Source organism: Cydia strobilella, chromosome 1 (assembly GCF_947568885.1).
Source record: "Cydia strobilella chromosome 1, ilCydStro3.1, whole genome shotgun sequence".
NCBI lineage: Eukaryota > Metazoa > Arthropoda > Insecta > Lepidoptera > Tortricidae > Cydia > Cydia strobilella.
This window is the reverse complement of record NC_086041.1, coordinates 7,882,728-7,905,019: the sequence shown is the minus strand read 5'-3', so window position 1 is coordinate 7,905,019 and position 22,292 is coordinate 7,882,728. Positions and strand designations below refer to the sequence as shown.

Genomic DNA, 22,292 nt, shown 5'->3' with positions numbered 1-22,292 from the left:
TTCGTGGTCAACGGGTGACTGAGGAAAAATTACAAAATGCAAAAATACCCACATACTAAAATAATGAACAATCATAGACTACAAACTTTAAGGCTGGTTGTACATGCAAAATCGGTTCATAAGGCTAGTTATACACTATAATTATTTTTCAAGTAAAGATATATATATACGCGATAAAAAAACTATGCCGGCTCCAACCCTACACCACGGACCCGAGAAGATTTAATTTCCTCCTAAATTGTAGGAGGGTATCCCAATATGGGACCGGCAACAAACTCGGCGGGACACATCTTTTCAAAACATCAGAATGTCCAGCATCATCCAACACTACGGTCTCACAGTCTATGTCTCGCTTGCTCCTTTATCAGGTGGACTACAGGATCCCAAGCTGGTGGTAGAGAAAAGCCATCTTCCCTATTAAAGTTTGGATATTTCTTAATCTCAATGGCCTCGCGCAGCATTCTGGGTATGTAACGCTTCTCCTTGGCAAATAATTATAGTGTATAACTAGCCTTATGAACCGATTTTGCATGTACAACCAGCCTTAAAGTTTGTAGTCTATGATTGTTCATTATTTTAGTATGTGGGTATTTTTGCATTTTGTAATTTTTCCTCAGTCACCCGTTGACCACGAACGCTGTAAAGAGTTCGAAACGTCGGGATGTATTATAAATTCAATATACGCGATATAATCTGTTTTCATAGTTTTATTTCATGAGTAACTATCGCGGTAACCGAAGACAATATTATGGAAACCCAAGAGTTAAGCTAAATAATTACTGCACTATTTATACTTAAATAAATATTTAGAAAGAAACCTACCTGCTTAGGTGTATGATATCACCACTCCTAAAGAAACGCGATAATCTCCACAATCAGGTCACGATCGTTGTGGTTTAGGCCCTTTAATAAAAATACCTTTATCGTCTTGATAGATCGTCTATTTAATAAATGTTTTCATTAGCTATGGACGGCATAGTTAAGATTGTTTTTGTACCGACAATATATCCGACCTATGAAATAAGGTGAGTATAATCATCGTAAAATGTAAAATCTACCTACTAACTATTTGTACTACTGGCCATTTATTTTAAAAGGTGCGCTAAACAGTTTTAACCAAGGCTGTAAACATCCGACACATAATCGTAATTGACCATAGGTAGGTTTCGTCATTGGATTAATTAAGTTAGCACTGTCGATTAATCAAACTAAAATGGCGGGATGCGTAATATAATGCCAGTAGGCGGATGCCCAATAAAAAGTCGATGATGGTGGGTTGGTAAAGTCAGCCTCAGAGGTCTCTGGACATTCATGTACCTTTTAGGAAACTTATATTATTTTATGACAAAAATGATATAAACTGTTGCAGTATGAACAAGTTAGAGTTTGAGTTATTTATTTTCAGTTTTTACTTTAACTAGTAGTGTGTTTACTTGAAAAAACACAAATTAAAATATTTTCATAAAAAATAATTTAATTTGTTCTTAGAGTAAGTTTGAGAACAAATCATATGATTTTATTAAATATTTTGATTTGTGTTTTTTTTTAATAGTCACACCACTATATATGTATAAATTAAAAACTGTAATAGATGTCATATATTAAAGAAAAAGTGAAGCCCTCCAGTAGTGAAGGCCGAATTCGAACCGGCGTCTTTAGCTATCGCGGCTACGGGCTAACGCCATGCACCCCTAGGCCACCTCCACCTCGCCACGTGTTGCAGTATGATTATTACCTATAACTAAGTACCTACCTATTTAAATGTCACTTTAGGTTAAATTTATAACAACCAATAACAACCACTCTGACAATTTGAATAAACCTTCAAACTACTGTTAACTTTTATCAAGTATTTAATAAATTTATGACAACCTGGGATACGAGTATGAATTTGTAAAATATTTATTAGAAATTTTTACACTATAAATGGAGTATATTATTAATTGGCGTCTCTTGTGTTTGTTAAAAATAAAGACAATAGAAATCAAAATGATAGAGTAATTAGTAATTTCTAATTTCTCATTGCATTGCATACAAATTAATAACACTTGTCAACTTGATACAATAGCTTTCTTCTCCCACATTCCGCACTCGTCTGAGATGCTGTAATGCGATGCCCACAAATATCACACTTCTTTTATGGACCCATTTTGCACTTAAGTATTCAAACGGCGTGCTTGAGAAGATTTTGTATCATGTCGCTAAATGCTTGTGTTACGTTTTGCATTTATCCATTTACTTTCATTTTACTTCAAACCTATATTCGTTTTATTTTTATTCTAGAATTCGTCCACACACCCGTTACACAAACACTTTCAAAGATAAAGTAATTTAATGAGTGACCCCATACAACTATGACACGGTTTCATTAGATAAGAATTGTATTATCATTAGAATTGAAAAAGTATCGACATGTAAGTAATTGAGTATTGTTACTTGAGCCCTGTGGCACAATGTTATTATAATCTTACAACTACATACATTGCATAGCCTCTCCGTGGTGCAGCAATGAGTGTAATGACTTATAGATAAAATATGTAATAATTTGAAATATTATTGACCTCGTGCAAGTAATTACGGTGTTATTAGTTAAACACGTGCCTTATCAAAAAAAGGACAAAATCAGGCATCGTACGTGAAATTGAACTGCTAACCGAGTAACATCAATTAGATTTATAAAACAATGATATTGTAACAGTATTCTTCTTTAAATTGAATCTTCTCCGCAGCAACTTACACGTTTATGTTTAGCCTGATGGTTAACTGGTAAAGTATGGCATGCCATTGTACCTACATTTTTCTTTATTTTGCGCCATAAAATTGAACGATAAAAATGAATATAATTTATATTAAAAGTAAAATCATTTTTATGTAGTAAGTCGTACCTGCCATAGTAACTTAGTAACAAAATGCAAATCTCTTTGCACGTAAGTAATTTGCTATCACTATCTTCTTCTTCCTAGCGTTTGTCCCGGCTTATTGCCACGGCTCACGGGAGCCTGTGGTCCGCTTAGCAACTAATCCTAAGAATTGGAGTAGGCACTAGTTTTTACGAAAGCGACCGCCATCTGACCTTTCAACCCTGAGGGAAAACTAGGTCTTATTGGGATTAGTCCGGTTTCCTCACGATGTTTTCCTTTACCAAAAAGCGACTGGTAAAATATCAAATGATATATCGGACATAATATAAATGATATAAATAATATTTCGTACATAAGTTCCGAAAAACTCATTGGTACGAGCCGGGGTTCGACCGCGACCTCCGGATTGAAAGTCGCACGCTCTTACCGCTAGACTACCAACGCTTCCACTATCACTATAATAATAATAACTAGAATGCTATTTAAATAATTTCACGGTTTAGACTCACTTGTTTTTAATCACTCGGCGACATGTTTTGGAGAGCCTTAGGTCTAGGTCGGCGCGCCGTAGTACGCGATACACGGCCGTCGTGAACGCTGCTCGCACTGTTAGTGCTTGAGAAAGGAGACCTTGGCTCTTCGAAACATATCGCGTGAGTGACTAAAAACAAGTGAGTCTAAACCGTGAAATTGTATAATGTTAGTATGTCTCACAACAGTTTAAATTCGATTAGAATGCTATTTGTTCCAAGTCTATTGATCTAGTCATTGAACACGGGTTCCCACTGCCCTAGTAACATTCTCAACACAATCAATCAATTATACATCGGAATTTATGAGCATTTCTTCAAGCAAAGGTAGGTAATAATAATTAGATAAGTTCAAGAATACAATTATAAATCAAGTGGTTTTGGAGTTCTTTATATTGTTGCATACAAACCACATTGGCCTTATTAGCATGTTCATGTAGTTATCATTCGTTCTCACTGTTCGTAAACCTGCTTAATGATCAATTAAGAGTTTCTGTTAGTACCTATTGTATAATAATAACATCTTGCACTTTACATTTTTAATTATTATATCCTTAAAATGATTGACGTAAATTGTGCGCAACGTTGTTTCTAGAGTTGTGCCGTTCCCGGGAACGTTCCCTATTTTCCCCATCGAAATTAGACAACAAATAGTTGTGTCTAAATATTTTGACGGGTACGTATACTACTCGTAGATGCAGTACCAATACTACTAATCTTATGTTATGCAACATGGAAACATGAATCAACTTAATTTGCAGGGGTTGATTTGCTTGTTATGACGGCGCGACGGCGACGGGTAGGAGTGGCAATCAGAATTACCTACAATTGATGCGATGTTGGATATGAAATATTTTATAACCAGACATTCCGAATAAGGTAATTGCAATCGATTGTTTACACCCAGTTATAGTAGCATAATTCCTACAGTGACTATATGTCACAGCAAAATAAAAGGTACCGAAAGCAAGGGTTTTTGCCAACGAGCTACCGTTACACGTCTGCATGGTCCTATTGTTTCTGGTTTAGTGAACTTGGAAGTTCCGTGCCGTAGTTTCAGATAACGTGGTAACTTTACCCGCGAACAGCGGACAAAACACGGTCATAGCCAGCGTGCCACGGTCTGCGGACTGTGACATCAAACCGTGTACCTATTTACTTTATACATGCTTTAGGGGCATTTTGCACCATTCACTAACCTGGGGTTAACCGGTTAAACCTGGAGTTACCAGGTTACCAGTATAATTGGACACTAGGTTAACGGTTTAACCGCTTAACCCCGGGTTAGTGCGATGATGCAAGTGGCGTTTACTCTATATTAGGCCCATTTAGACCATTCCGCTAACGTTAACGCGTTAAACCAGTGTCAAATTGTACTGGTAACCATGGTATAACTTCAGGTTTAACCGGTTAACCCCGGATTAGTGGACTGGTGCAAGTGGGCCTTAGTATAACTTTCTTAGGTATTTAATATTGTCTTCGGTTACCGCGATAGTTACTCATGAAATAAAACTATGAAAACGGATTATATCGCGTATATTGAATTTATAATACATCCCGACGTTTCGAACTCTTTACAGCGTTCGTGGTCAACGGGTGACTGAGGAAAAATTACAAAATGCAAAAATACCCACATACTAAAATAATGAACAATCATAGACTACAAACTTTAAGGCTGGTTGTACATGCAAAATCGGTTCATAAGGCTAGTTATACACTATAATTATTTTTCAAGTAAAGATATATATATATACGCGATAAAAATAAACTACCGGTACTAAAATAAACCGGTCCCATATTGGGATACCCTCCTACAATTTAGGAGGGAATTAAATCTTCTCGGGTCCGTGGTGTAGGGTTGGAGCCGGCATAGTTTATTTTTATCGCGTATATATATATATCTTTACTTGAAAAATAATTATAGTGTATAACTAGCCTTATGAACCGATTTTGCATGTACAACCAGCCTTAAAGTTTGTAGTCTATGATTGTTCATTATTTTAGTATGTGGGTATTTTTGCATTTTGTAATTTTTCCTCAGTCACCCGTTGACCACGAACGCTGTAAAGAGTTCGAAACGTCGGGATGTATTATAAATTCAATATACGCGATATAATCCGTTTTCATAGTTTTATTTCATTTCTTAGGTATTCTTAATTCTGTAATCAAACCTAACATAAATTCTGAAGTGCCAATTTAACAAGTATTATGCAGTTAATTGTACGACGTTGTCACATGGCCTGACGTTACGAACGTGACGTTACGTTCGTAGCAGACTGTCGAGGAATTGTATCAACATCTTCTTTGTTTTGCGAACTACCCGGTGTTGCTCGAAGGATCTTGTAAATAAAGATTAAAGAAATTAATAAAGTTTAATTACATCATGTTTTTTTGTTATTAGCGCATATCGCAGTTCAAAAATAAGTATGTATTACCTTCCACTGAACTTACTAACATTTAATACCTAATATATCTCCGGTCCGGGGTGGCACCATAACCTAAATAGTTTAATTTAGTGGTTAAGCTAGACAAAGCCTGTTGCGGATTACATCATTTGTAAGTCGATGACGAAGCCTGTTGCTGATTTGATTTTGTGTCCACTTGACGAAGCCTGCGTTGCCGATCACGATCTATGCATGGATGTTATTTACTGTTTTATTTATTGTGACGTGAAAATAAAAGAATTATATATCTACATATTGTATGTAAAACAGAAATTGTATTGATAACGATGCTCACAAGTTTCTGCTACAACATACTACTAGATACTTGATAAAAAGTGACCCGATTTCATTGCCTTTGAGTAGGTACTACTTATCTTTGTCGTTGAATGTGGTAGGATCCAGTCATTGATTTTGCTCATAGGTACTTTGTTGACAAACGCGGTCTCAAATGAAATGCGGAAATTAAAAATAGTTGTTCTTGAGACATTGAAACAGATCGTTTATCGTCAGGAAATCGGCGCTTCCTATGGAAATAAATACATACCTAGATTATCTTGATAGGAGCGTGTTTAAAGTGACCGCGAGTGGCAGTGTATTTTGTCGGTCGATATTAGTCGATTGATATGATAAAGATGTTATTATAATCATAAATCTTTAAGTACATATATCATACAACGCTGATGTACAAAGTATTTATGACTCTCACAATTATCTTTCTATGAACTCTTGAAAATGGTGCGCCAAGACAAAGTCTCTTACGTCTTACACATCAAACATACTGTTGCGCAAAAAAGTATTATTGTCTGATTTAAAAAAAAATGTTCTGTAGGTACACACCTACGTAAAATTGGCAGGAATCCTACACTTCCTTCCGGAAGTAGGAAAATAGGAGAAAACATTGACAATTAAATTCTTTTTTGTCTACAATCAGTTAAAAGCGAAATCAAAACAAATCTAAAAATGTAGTCTTTAAATGTACAAAATGTTATATTGCGGGTGTTAAAATTATGTCTTAATTTGCTAGAAACAAATCGTATTACGTAGGTCCTTAAGCTAGAAAATACATACATTATTGTCATAATTCCTACCCAAAAAACGCTTGTAATATGTGCATACCTATACATTAAAGTATAATTGCACTTATGCAGACCATATTATTTAAATTTATCGTCTCTGCTAACTTTTGTATTTTGTATCAAATATAATTTAATGGGGCACACTTTATATAAATAAATAAAACAGACTGACCCTTTTACACACAAATAATAAAACGGTTTTAAGTTATAACACTCTTCAGTTGCGTGTGGGCTTACGAGTATCAATAGACCTTAGAAGAAAAACCAGCACACGCGCGCATACAGACGCCGCATGTGTAGAGGTAGTAGGTACCTGGTCCAGAGGCTGTAGAAAGGAGCAGGCTCCAAGGACGAGGCGCGCGCGCCGGTTGTTCACCTCGCGCTCGTACGTCGCGCAGGAATGCGCGGGACCGCTTGCGGTCGCGGCCACTGCTATGGGCGCTACGGTCCGTATTATCACTATTATCAGCTAGCTTCTTTGCCTCGTGCATCGTGCTAAAATTATGCCTAAAATGGACATGGCACAATCGTATTCTCACATATCTCACCCGACGATTTAATATTTTTTTATACCATGATGGTGGCAAACAAGCGTGCGGACCGCTTGACGTTAAGCAGCCACCGTAACTTATAATAAAATAAACTAAATACTATAAATATTAGGGGACTGATAATTCGCTAACATTTTAATTTATTGCATTCTGTGTCGAAATTATGTTGTTATACATATAAATTATAGATTTAAGTAATATGACCGTTTAATACGGGAACTACCTAAGGCACAGAAAAAGTAATTGAAGTAGGTACTTCAGCTAGGCATAGTTTTTAAATTGCGGTGCGGTATCTATAATCATAGTCTTCCAACAAGGAAATAAAATAATAGTAAAAAAGTCTTAAAATTGTAATCTGTGGGTAATAATGTTAATTCCAACTGTTTGTTGTGACATAATGCTAAATCTGTTACCTAACAAATGGAAACATATCCAACCTGTCCATTTCTGCGTAACATTTATCGATATCGTTTTTCAATAAAAGCGAGTGATATTAAAGACATAATCTCACGTTTTCTGATGTAAATGTAATACAATATTTTCGTTGCTCAATCAACCAACGAGTGCGATACAAAAGTAAATAATCAAATAGATCGTATCTGGTATCGATGATCGCCTCATGAGGAGGATATCGATTACCGAGCATGCGCTTACGTACACCTCATTCTTTAAACAAGCAAACTACCTATGTCAGTTAATGAGTTTAATCTAAACTATTATGTTCAACTGAGATATTTATCTAATGCCATTATTTTTACTTTTTGTGGTACATATTATTTCTAACCTTTACAAACTTTGACAGTACCGTTCCTGAATATAGCGACACAATTTCTATCTTAAACTACTAATATGCCATCATACATGTAAATTTATACTATTTACCTTTTAATATTTTTGTTTAAATTGTTATATTATATTTCTGTGTAGGGAGTAGATAGAAAGTGGCCCCCATGTTTAAATTTTTTTTTACGTTACATACGTCCGTCTTTGGGTCACAAACTTACATATGCATACCAAATTTCAACTTAATTGGTCCAGTAGTTTCGAAGAAAATAGGCTGTGACAGACGGACAGACAAACAGACAGACGCATGAGTGATCCAATAAGGGTTCCGTTTTTTCCTTACGGTACGGAACCCTAAAAAGGAGATAGGTATTGTCAAAATATCAAAAAAATATGTATCCTGTCCCGTCCCGTGCACGTCCATAGTACGTCCCCCCTGCGCCATTTTTACTTATCCTTGAATTGCTCGTGTTGTTATAGTTACCAAGATATTACGTGTGTCCGGCACTATATGCCGTCCGTGGTTACGGGACTTCCCCCTACATCACTAATAATCATTAATCAACAACTCTTTACAAACCCTATACTCACGCCCACGACCCACCTTTACAAAATTTTATTTTTCATTTCAAGACTCATGATTTTGGATTATTAAATTGCGGAAATCTCTGGAAATCTCTAAAGCCCGCTCCAGACTACGCGGCGCGAAGCCGCGAACGCGAGTGTAACAAATATATGTTAATCTGCAACCGTACCTATATCATACATTATGAATATTATGATACATAACATGCACATAAAAATGATGACAATTCGCATATAGATAAGCCTGCTTACTATAACTTATATATTTATTAATACTAGTTCACATTCAGATGCATTATCAGCGAGTGCAGTCTCAATGGAAGTGTGCGAAGTAGCTCTTTCCCACGCTTGGAGACTTTTGTGGTTTCTGACCGGTCCCGCATAGAAAACCGGTCGTGTATACTTATCGCTCATTAAAAATAAAACGTTCGTTTGCTAGTTCAGACCTCTCGTATCAGTAGTATCAGTACCTTCGATTTCGCCCGTAATATGACTTCTGTTAAAGTTTCACGCTACTTTTCTAGGTGTTTGATAAAGTTTATTGGCAACCCACATGTCTAACATAACAAATTACGCGGAAATCGTTAGGCTATGTAACTTCTTTGTGTAAGATTTATTTATTTATCATACCTACTCTGAAAGGTCTGAAAACATTAGCACATTTATATTTACTTATTTGCCTGAAAAGCCCTTTTTGTGCAAGAAACGTATGCATGAATGATGCTTGTCAATATATTCTCATGCGTTCAACGTTATGCTACGGATCGAGTCTGCGTTACATAACGTTTCAATAATATCTATTATGACTTATTGAAAGGCTTTCAAGATTAAGTGTTTAATGTTACGTGAGTGAAAATAAATACCTCCATAATCTCATACAACAAAAAGACCATTATTGTTTTGATCTGCCGGTAAGTGTTTTAGATTTTGCTAATTTTCTATAAAACTTGAGAAATATTTTTAGACTTGTAAGCAACACCATAAAAACAATCGGCCAAGAGCATGTCGGCATAGAATATTTGCAAAAACTCAAAAACGATTTTGCTAATAGTTTTCCTCAAGTCTCCGGCAATCCTAACATAAAATGTTCACCTACAGAAAGCTGCAAGCAAACTCAACATAATTCAAAAACGCACGGGAACCACTTGGGGAGCCACTGCATCCTGCCTTCGAACTACGGCTCTGGCTCTGGTTTACTCAACGGCTGAGTACTGCGCCCCAGTCTGGATGAACAGTGCACATACTTTAGCTGTCGACACGCAACTAAACCAGACACTCCGACTAATTACCGGATGCTTAAAGCCTACGCCAGCCCACTGGCTCCCTATTCTGGGCAACATAGCTCCTGCACACCTCCGTAGGAACAAGAGCCTTCACCGAGAAGCCATCAAAATGCACAGTTGCTCTAACCTTCCCATCCACAGGTTAAAGACCAGAAACCCTTCTGCTCTACAGATGCCCAATCAACAAACCACTTGGAGCTTGGTGGAGGCGTGGCAAGCAGAATGGGAGCACCATGTGGACCAAATAAACCCTCTCATCCATCTCACACCTCGAACACCTACCGGCTTCAGAGAGCCCCGCCGCGTATGGTCCGCCCTTAACCGCTTTAGAACCGGAATTGGTAACTGTGCACACCACTGGCTGCGAGTGTGGACACCCAGACCAGACCATCGAACACATAGTGCTGGAATGTCCCCTCACAAAATACACGGGCCATGTGGATGACTTCAATATCCTGATTGAAGAAGCGGCTGCTTACCTGAGTAGGGCGAAATTTTAATTTTAAGTTGTTAGTATTCTCTAAAGTTTTGTATCCAGTGACATGTAACGAAGCCATACGATAAATAAATAAATCCGGCAAGCTCGGCCGAATTTCACCTTCCCATACAAACGGTTCCGTTCTCATTTTATAACTACGTGTTAGATTGTAATAAAACTTTGCAATACAATGCCTACAATGATATGAGGTATATCTAGGTCTGAAACTAGTTTATATAACTCTAGTATATAAAACAATCGAAATAGAGCAAAAACAAGTTCTGTATAAAATTTGCTGTATTTTTTACTATGGTATCTGAAGCTACAAAACTAATTTCAGACCTTATCCTATTGTAAGTACAAAGTTTTAAGAGCAATCTAGCTTAACTACGTTTGTATGGAGAACCGAGCTTGCCGGGGACTTACGCATTACTTTCACGAATTTTTTCATATTTTTTGAACCCATGGTTCAAAGATTGGGGGGAACACATTGTTTTCTGTCAGAGCGATTATTTCCGAAAATATTATGTTTATCAAAAAATTGTTCTTGAAGACCCATATTCGTTTCGAAAGACCACACTATAAGGTTGAAGCGAAAAAAAAATATAAATATGTCCATTCCAAAGGCCGTGCCAGGATAAGCGAATTCGAAAAAAAATCGCCACACGTGAGCATTTGAGCGATGAGCGTAACTCACGAAACTCCTTGTAGAACATGTATGTAAAATATTTTATGTATAGATATCACCATGTTCAGCAAAATTTTTGAAAAAAATATATTTTACAGCTCATCGGTGGGTGTATCACTGGTGAAAAAATTTGAGCGGTCCCTTACGTGGAAGTACAAAAAAAAATCTTTTTAAAGTTTAGTCAGATTTTTTATATTTTTTTCTATGACATAATGAAAATGTAATTTATGTCAAATTATCATCTTTGGTACATGTACAATATATGTGACGCACGCTAAAATCGGTTAGCTAAATAAAAATATTGACGAAAAATCATATTTCGTTTTGATTTTTACTAAAAACTATAAAGATTAGAGGGCTGAAATTTTGTATTTTAATTACTAATGTAAAGTCACACCACCCATAAAAATTACAAGCCCAAACTCGGTTTGGGGCAGAATCACTTAGCTTATCCTGGCATGCCCTTTCAGCTCTCTAGCACCAACTAACGATCACGGAGCAATGCCGACAGTCAGACGGACATGGCGAAACTATAAGGTTTCCTAATTGACTACGGAACCCTAAAAAACCTACTCGCAATAGGCGATAATAGATAAATTTATAGTTTAAATTGTATTCGTCTTTAGGGTTCCGTACCCAAAGGGTAAAAACGGGACCCTATTACTAAGACTTCGCTGTCCGTCTGTCCGTCTGTCACCAGGCTGTATCTCATGAACCGTGATAGCTAGACAGTTGAAATTTTCACAGATGATGTATTTCTGATGCCGCTATAACAACAAATACTAAAAAGTACTGAACCCTCGGTGGGCGAGTCCGACTCGCACTTGGCCGGTTTTTATATATGTATTTTCGTGGTATTTGTATTTTAGTTGTTTTTACTGTTCCAATAAAATGCCTAATACATATAACTAAAAATACCAAAATAATTCGGCAGTTTACTGAGGCCATCTCTGTCACATACGAGTTTTAAACACCCGCAATGCTATTTAATGCAACCAGTGTTCATTAGCGTTAAGGCTAAGAGTAAACAATCCCAAAAAACACGTCATTTGGTTTGGTTTGTTTACCTTAAGTAAAACGCTTTAACGGTCAGACGAAAAAAATGTTGACATGGTTATCCTGTTTAAATTCAGATAGTATGAAATCTAGAGAAGTCATTAATAAGATTATCCGAGACATAGTTTGAACGCCGCTTATTTTCGTCACAGATAGGTAATGAGGCCGCGGTGAGATTTCACGCTATTTATAATTGATTTCAGCGCTTCAGAAAATATTGCAAGAATATCGTGATGTTTCAAAATCTGACTAGACTGAAATCTAAATGAGCTGGGAAGTTTTCTGTTTTACGTGATATTTGAAAATGTAAATTCCTCCTTAGTCTATGTCATATACACCTTTGTTTAATATTTATATTTTTTGAAGTTTTATATTAACAGGCACTTACATTAATTTTTTACTTAGAAAAAAAATGTTCTTCGGATATGTACCTATACAATCAAAGGCCATGTTAACTGGTGAATTTTGACGAACTTCCTAGAAATGTACACAATCCCTGCACTTTGATGCGTCAAGCGCCCTCCAGACTATTGCGTGAATCGCGGCGCGACTTCGCGAACATTCGCCACGTTGACGTATGACTCCACAGTACACCAGCTCCACACTCGCACAACTTCACGTCGATTTCGCAGTTTGGTTTGCGGCACGATGGCGGAAAAGCATCAGCTGATCGAGTTTAACTGTTAGTAATCTACGGCATCATACGTAATTTAGCTGTTTTTCCATTTTGTTTTGTTGTAAAACCGTAAAATATAGCCGCTTACTACAGTATAATCATAATATAATTAATATTTATCTTTCCACTGGTGAGCCAAAATAGTGTGTAATGAGGAGTCTTGCAAGTTCGTGCCGTGATTCGCGCACGAGTGTGGAGGGACCTTTATACATAAAAGAGAATGTTTCGCACTGTTTTGTCGCTATTCAAAATTCCGTCTGGCAATGCGTCACTGTTGTTTCATTATATAAGTAGGTACCTACTTAATACTTATTGCATTATTTTCTCTATCTATAATGACACCTTTATTTTTATTACGGGCTTTGATGTCAGATTGGTGCTCAGTTTAGTAGGTCAATACGTAAGATTGACATTGAGGATTGGTTAGGCGTCGCGGTCTATATGTGTAAACAGAGATAAGCAGATGATCTGGCGAAGTGCCAACTGGATCAGCCCCCAGTCGGCTGGTGTCACAGTCTCGGTAGAATAATGAAGTATGTGACTATGGGACATATAGTGACGCGACGTTCTTTTGTTAAAAAGTGAAGTGCTCCGCAAATTTACATTATAGATATTTAGGTACTTTTGTGACCCAGACTAAACAAATGTTTCGCGTGTTTGCAACGGCTCATACCTTTCTGCACTGAACAAAGCCATATGTTATGATAATTATTCTTAATAACTTATTATAAATAAATAATAAATATGGGACAATTATATTTGTTATACAAATTAAACCAGTTGCACCGCACAGTAAGCTCACTGAGGCTTGTGTTTTATGAGTAGGGTACCTACTATTTAGGCGACGATAATTATGGCGTAACGTAACTAGTAAGGTGGTTACTGCCGTTACTGGATAGTAGGCCAAGCAATAAGAAGGTATAGAGGGAAATGCTAGAAACACAATTTTTAACCTCGTTGCTTTGTTTGGACTAGTTAGGAGATGAACATATCAAAAGTCCCCGGCCGTAACCCTGGTGCTGGGGGGGAGAGGGGGGTTTGAAGGTTCCATTTTTCGGTTTTTCGATTATATCTCGGAAACTATGCGTCTGAGCGACTTGGCCACTTATACAAAATGAAAAGAGATTTAATTTGTTACAAGTTTTATTCAGTCAAGTTTTTCGATATCTTGTATAGTTTTTGAGATATCAGCTCTTGACGGTTTATTTAGGCCTCTCATTTTCAGGGCTCAAATTTCCACCCCACTTTTCACACCCTTAAAAAATGATTTTGGTTATAAAAACTATCCCCATACAAATTTCCACCCCACTTTTCACACCTTTAAAAGATGATTTTGGTTATAAAAACTATCCTATGTACTGTCCCGGGACTCAAACCATCTCTAAACCAAATTTCAACGAAATCGGTTCGGCGGTTTAAGCGTAAAGAGGAGTTTTATAAAAAATCATTTTTTAATTATTTTTTTTACTTACGAATGGTGTCAATGTTGATACCATAAATGAATTCAGCTCCCCCGATTTATACGAAAACGATACCAAACCCGGCCTAGCAGCTTCACTGATGTAGATAATCAAGATAAAAATGATAGCCCTAAATAAACCTTCAAGAGCGGATATCTCAAAAACTGTACAAGATATCGAAAAACTTGACTGAATAAAACTTGTAACAAATTAAATCTCTTTTCATTTTGTATAAGTGGCCAAGTCGCTCAGACGCATAGTTTCCGAGATATAATCGAAAAACCGAAAAATGGAACCTTCAAACCCCCCTCTCCCCCTCAGCACCAGGGTTATGGCCGGGGACTTTTGATATGTTCACCTCCTAACTAGTCCAAACAAAGCTATGAAGTCAAAAATTGTGTTTTATTTTATTTTATTTTATTTATTTTATTTATTTAAGGTTTACCAACAATTGTTGACATCGATACATAGCTAAAACATGTAAGGAGTGGTGTCACAATTACTTACAGCTAAACACCGCATGCATAACAAATATAAGTAAACAACTATAGAAATACCTAAATTTAAACTTATTTTCTAATTATTTATGTTTCTAAATATTTGTGTTTTAAGAAATATTTTCGGACAGATGTTATAAATTTATTTAGTGGGTCACAGTGCATATCCGCCTTGTCACAGCAACCATTAGCAATTTTACATAACCTGCATATTGGAGAGTTAGTGCCTGAAACTGTTCTTCTAAGCGGGGCGTAAAGAGGGGTGATAGCGTTACGGGGGAAACGAGACGGAGCACGAAAGTTCAACAACGTCAGCAGTTGCGGACAATCTGTTTTGTGGTTCACTAACTTGTTCCAAGCATTTCCCTCTATACCTTTTTTTGGGCATTTATTTCCTGGCCTAATAGTTACGCTGTGTCTTACGCAGGCGAACACTCGCGAACGCGAAGCGAAGCGGCGCGGCTTCGCGTTCGCAACGTGATCGCCCACGTAGGACACTTCTATAGGTATCAAAGGATTGATTTACCCCGCTCTGCGCCGCTTCGCGATCGCGTGATGTTCGTCTACGTAGTACGCTGCGTTAAAGGCGTTATATAATTAAATCCCCGGGGATATCCCCTACCCCTGGCCCCTGGGTATATGCCTATATGTATATCGTGATAAAGGCGTAATGTATGCTGCCTATATAGCATACTATATAGGCAGCATCAAATAGATAGTGACAGTCAGTGACCCAAAATATCGCAATACATCCTTATTTCTATAGTAATAAAGCTGACATTTTTCACTTGACTCTAAGGCGGTTCCCTGAGCCAGAAGGCGAAAAATCTCCTTATATGATCCTGTTTTTCTAAGAGGCGTTGATATTCGTAGACATGGAAAAAATATATGTAGTTCTTGACTATATTATCTTTAATATCATAGCTTCCGATACACGAATTATGACACTTCGCTCGATACAATTAATTCCCAAAGTAACCTCTAACTCGGACTTTTAATCCAACTTTACTCGGTTATTTATTATGTGATACTATAAACAAAAAAGAAGAAAAAACAATCTTAACTTAAATAATAATTTCATAGCTTTCGAATTTCGATATTGTAGGGTAACGTTTTTAAAATAAATAAAAATCGACAAAATTCGATCAAAATTGACACTTGGCGCGCATGATCTTTCCCGTTCTTTCTTGCGAAATGTGACAGAGACAGCGGCAAACAGATGGAACGGATGTTTAATTTAATGCAGATGCAGTGAATATAATGCTTTAAAGGTGGAAAAGAAAAAGTAAGAATCTATATTTTAATCGTTTTAATAGGGTAAGAGCACTTTAATAACACAACCTAGCACTCACCAGGGCGTTTAACACAAACGACCCAGTGCATGTCATTAGTTTACATCCGTTTATAATCTTGCACTCGCCGTGGTCACAGTACAAGTATTAATCAGTACTTGGACTGTATAGCAGCGTAGGTAACTTCTAAGATTTATTATTTTGAGTTAGAAGACTTAGGACCACTTGCACCATCCCACTAACCCGACGTTAAGCAGTTAAACTGTTAACTCAGTGTCAAACTGTACTGGTAACCATGGTAACTCCAGGTTTTACCGGTTGCGCCATCCAGGGTTAGCCACTAATGGCTTAAGGCCCACTTGCACCATTCGACTAACCCGGGTTAACCGGTTAAACCTTGAGTTACCATGGTTACCAGTACAATTTGACACTGGGTTAACGGTTTAACCGCTTAACCTCAGGTTAGTGGGATGGTGCAAGTGGTCCTAAGTCTTCTAACAGTAAAAAGACGTACAAAGCGCTGCGAAGCTCCCTTATGGTGTACCTACATGACATGATACATACTCACTAATAGCCCCCGTTTGGCCTGTTCTGACAGAATGGTAATTACGAAACCCTACACTGAGCATGGCCCGACATGCTCTTGGCCGATTTTTAGTAGTTACCAGTGTTACAAATTTAATCTTTGTGTCTTTAGGTACTTTTGACCTGGGGTGTTCTTACACTTAATGGTGAACATTTCTACCATGAGATTTATATTTATGATAAGATAACAAGCAGTGTGAACTGACATTTGTTGAGTTTTAACAAAAATAATGTAAAGACTTAGGAAGACAAAATACTGGCAACCATATTATATTTCCTTTTCCTGAGCGCTCATCATGACTGACATGATTCATTAACGGCACCGAGGAAGTCCGACAGGACGGACGGACGCGTGGACTGACTGCCGTACCTACAAACAAAATATAATATATTATGCAGCATCCCTCAACTAATCACCGCGCCTTTCTTGTCACACCAGCAGAGTGTAGGTAATGTAGGTATCTTATAATTATAGATAACAAATTCTTTTGAGAGTAGGTACTGAAACGAAGCGAACACATTTAAGCGAAGAGCTTTTCAGAGTATGGCCAAGGCAGGGTAGACCAAGTGCCTTTCAAGATTAAAGATATTTATCAGTACGGTTTTTACTCACTATTATTTTTAGTCCGAATCCGAAACATGTCGCCAAAAGCGACTAAAAATAATAGTGAGTAAAAACCGTACTGATAAATATTTTGAAATATGTCTCACGATAGTTTAAGTGCGAAGATTAAAGATTCTCAGAAATTTGGGACGACTGCCACCGTAGTCGAATGGTCTACGGCTTATGAAATCATTAACGAATGTGACGAATGCTAAATGGTTGCATTGAATCTAGTCTGGCGCAGCAGGCAAAAACAAATATTGGTTCCAACTAGGCTCTTCGAGAAAAGCTTTGAAACTGCAAGAGTATTGATCTCTCTACCACTTAGCTGGCCCGCTGCAGTTTCTCCTTATTAGTTGACAGCGCGCCAGATACTTACCGTGTGGCTTCCGGTCATTTAGCCCGCCAGCTAGTTCTCGCGCCGGATATATAAGTAAGAGTAACGCTGCTGTACCCCCAATACAGCTGTATATTTTACTTTGGCTGTTTACTTCGGTATTATTAAATCCTTTTGTAGTACCTATGTTGTACGTTAATCTGATATAATAGACATAGGACCACACATTTTGCTTAATAAAATAATAATAATAAATAAAAATATGATCGAGATAAACATAAAATGAACTAATGACATCAATATAAAGCGCATCACACTAATCACTCAGTGATTGCAACAAAATGAAATAAATAAGTGGACAAATTAATGAAAACATTAAGTCGTTCTTTCGACATATTGCATACATGTATATGTAATGCTTTACATGGGATGGGACGGTTAAACCTCTACAAACAGTTTAATATTAGCTAATATTGTATATTTAATACCCACCATCCACCAATAAGTCAGCGATTGGGTATTTAGTTGCAAAATTTGCAAATTCTCACGTTCCTCCCCTATTTTTATCGGCGTTCGATAAGCGTGGGAAGTCGGCGGAGCATGGAGTCTGTGGTATTACGGTTTTATATTGGTATTCTACGTTCTCCTGAACCTAGATTACCAATATAGTGTTTGTGATTTTATTGATTCTAGTGCCATAATAATTTGCATACCTACCTGAATATAATAACTATAGCCCTTCCTTCCTTTCTTCTTCTAACTGAGATGGATTATGCGAAGTATTGAGAAGTATTTATGCATGTCGGGATAATAAAGTGTGTCCACGAAAAAAAGTGGTCATGTATAATAGTGTAAATCTTTTAAATGAATGTGAATTTTTAAGCAGCACTATATCAAACTACATATTAAAAATACAAACATTATATTTAACGTTAGACTGTCTATGAATTTTAGCAATATATCCCATGGTACAAATGTTTCTTTGTACAGCGTCTTCTGGAAGTCTTTACCTAGTTTTCCTGTTAAATATATATTTTTTATTTGTTATTAGATAATTCAAATTATACCTTATGACGTCTTCTTTTCACAATAGAAACAATTTTTCTACTTTTATTCAGATTGAGACAATTCTGAGGTTTTTTAACTTTGGTGAATTTGACTTCTTCACAAAAAATTGCGTCCCATACAGAACCTACTTTCAGTGCTTAGAGTAGAAAGTCTTCCTGACTACCACAAATAGAAATGAGGTTCAAGAATTATTTACACTGTTAGAAGTATTAGAACAAATTAAATTATTAACAGAAAATACTTTAATTTGTTTTTATTTTAAGTAGAAACACTACTATATAAATTATAAACTGAAATAAATGTCATATACTAAGAAAAAATGACCAAGGCCTCCAGTGCCCCAGGCTGGAAACGAACCAGCGTCCTCTGCTATCGCGGCAGGAGCCTGGGGCACTGGAGGCCTTGGTCATTTTTTCTTAGTATATGACATTTATTTCAGTCAAGAATTATTTTTTTGGTAAGATGACATTCTAATGTGCGTAAAACAGCTTGTAAAATTATAAATACAATTGTGACATTGTAGCAGAAAGCGAGTGAAGATTGACAAAAAACTCTGTACAAGCAATGACAGGTATGATGGAATATATTTTCCGAAAACGCACACAAACCCATACATTAAAATACTATTTTATTGTATTATATATACAAATTATTAAAAATAAAAAACTGCTTGAAATGTGCATTCGGTAAAAAGATGTACCAGATCATCCACGACCACTTGTTTTCGTGGACATACTTTATTATAGTAGCAACATTTCGTGATAATACGCAATGTAAGAGTTCCTTTAACTCCTCCATACACGCAGCGCAGCTTATCAAGCCGACGACGATAAGGCTCTTTTGATTAAGAAGTTCCATTTGATTGCTTCTTTACGGTCGACGCGTCTAATACCCCCACGAATTTTGGATGTTTTTATTTAGAATGTGTAGGTATTCCCTTTATTAAATATAATATATCATTACTGATATGTAATAAATATTAATTTCATACAAATTACGTAGGTTGGTAAACAAGTACAATATGAATAATGTTATATTTTATTTGTTTCAGGCTTGACCCCCCAATTGAACAATCACAATTCCAAATGGAAAACAAAAAGCAGGTGCCCGCTACGCAGCAGCCGCTGTTGCAGCAGCACTTAATGGCGCAACACGTGCATCCCGATCAAATCTACAACCAGCATCACCCTGCTATTGCAACCCACCTGTCTTCCCCGCAACCTGGCCAGCTTCCACCAAATGGCGTTATGCACCAACTCCTGCAAAGTCAATATCACTCTAACATAGATGCCCGTTCGCCACTTCTCGAAAACAGACACGAGTTGTATGGAACTGGTTACAATCAAGATTATTCTAGGCAATACGGAGTTAACGATAACTACAATTACCCACAATCGCCTCCTAGGTTAGAAAGAACAGAATTACACACCGACCATAATGTAAATAACGAAATACTTCACAATATTCCTAAAGGATATAATGCTGAAGTGTATCAAGACTATTTAAAACGAAACCCACCGAAAGATACCAACCAAATATACCAAAATCATCAACCGATGTATCGACCCAATTCAAATCAATACGGCTCTAAACCGTATCTTCCATATTCAAGTCGAATAGGGCCGCATAGTAATACAGAACTCTTACGAAGACAGTACAACGAAATCCAGCAAATGAAGTTGCAACAGCAACTGCACTATCAAAATCAAGCGCAGATGCATCAACAACAGAAGTTCGCTGAGAGGCAGATGCTACTTCAACAAATTCATGGCGTACAACCACCTCCGAACTTGCAAAATAGTATATACTCTGATAGCTCTTATAGAGACTTAGATAGATATAGTAGTAAAAATGATTTCAAGGAGTATAGTAGTACCGACATACAGAAAGATATTGATAGGTACGCGAAAAATAATGAATTTAGAGAAAATGATAAACAAAGCAGGCAATATCCGGATCAACAATGGCAGCCCAATCAGCTAACTGATTCTAGAGAGCCAGAAAGATATAGAAGACAATCAGAAGGCGATACAGGAAAGAATCAGTCTCCACCTTCGGATCAAAGTCAAAAGAGTAATGTTGGTATCATTTCACCTATGAAATCCAGCGAGTCCAGCAGTCCAAGTATAAAGTCACCTTCTTCGGAGAGCAGAAGAAGCAGTGGCGGGACTCAAGCTTTACGGTCGCCAATAGCACAACGATTACCTTCTGCCCCAGTAACCATGTCTGGCATTCTGTACAAGCAGGGGTCAGATGGACTCAAAGTGTGGAGAAAGAGGTGGTTTGTCTTATCGGAGTACTGCTTATTTTATTACAAAAGTAAGTGTTTTTGGCCAAGTACCTAGTCGAAAGTATTTTTATAGCTCGCTTTAATAACAACTACTTACGTAGCGTGATTGTGATTTGTCATTTTATTATTGTTTAATTGCAGGTCATGATGAAGAGAAGCTCCTTGGATCCGTTCTTCTTCCTTCATATAGGGTGTCAGCCTGTACCGCCGAGGATAAAGTACTCCGGAAATTCGCTTTCAAACTAGAGCATGCCAATATGCGCACTTATATACTCTGCGCTCCTGACCAGGAGGCCATGATGAAGTGGGTGAAGGTGCTGACTATGGCAGCGCTCATGCAGAGCCCCAAGTAAGACATCCTTTTCGAATCTTGCTATAGGCCTTCCAGTTAATCTGGATAGGTAACTATTAATTTAGGTTTTAAGAACTTTATTTCTCAACAGAAAGGGTACCTTTATGCGATTTAAAATCGGAAAATAAGATAAAATCCTTGGTTTTACGGAATACGGCTACTTGTGATTTAATAACCATGGTCCCTACATGCAAAACTGGTTTGCTTAGAAGTCGCTAACATGTAAAAGTCGTTTAAAACTGTCAACCAAATTTTTACCCATTTAGAATAAGAATAAGAAGAATATGAACAAAATTTATTTAGGACATTTTATAACAAAGTTGGATGTTGAATTTCAAAAAAATGCACCTTAAAACACCTTAGTGCGCTGTTTGTAAATAATATGTAGGTATATAATAACGGATTTGTTTTATTAAAAAAAATGGCCATAGAGTTAGATTTACTGTATATTGAGCTAAAGTCGACTATAGTGCAATAAGCCTTATAAACGAACAATCCGACGACGCACGGCACGGCTAATAAAATAAACGGGTAAGGATTGTTTTGTTTTACCACCGCCTTGTTAGCATTGTGCCGGGTCGCCCACGTCGTAACGCCCTAAGTATAGGGATTCAATACCAAGGCCATAACGGTGGTTTAGAAGCTCGCAAAGTAATTTTAGATCGTCTATTTTCAGTGACCAGCCACAAAAGCAGAGCGAACGGGCAGCTGCAAAAACAGAGGTGGGTATTAAATTATTGTGTCCGCGACGTGTACCGCTGCAAGTGATCGACAATTAGTTCGCCAGAGCGGAACC

At 37.1% G+C, this 22,292-nt stretch overlaps 1 protein-coding gene across 3 annotated transcripts in view; it reads left to right on the top strand.

Moving 5' to 3' along the window:
• Window positions 1-22,292, top strand: part of LOC134756055 (uncharacterized) — a 63,141-nt gene that overhangs the window by 14,630 nt on the left and 26,219 nt on the right. For all 3 annotated transcript variants that reach the window (XM_063692866.1, XM_063692851.1, XM_063692859.1), the window contains exons 2-4: window positions 19,906-21,173; window positions 21,286-21,493; window positions 22,173-22,218. In XM_063692866.1, the coding sequence (XP_063548936.1) occupies window positions 19,906-21,173; window positions 21,286-21,493; window positions 22,173-22,218 (1,522 nt within the window). The remainder of the gene's footprint in view (window positions 1-19,905; window positions 21,174-21,285; window positions 21,494-22,172; window positions 22,219-22,292) is intronic.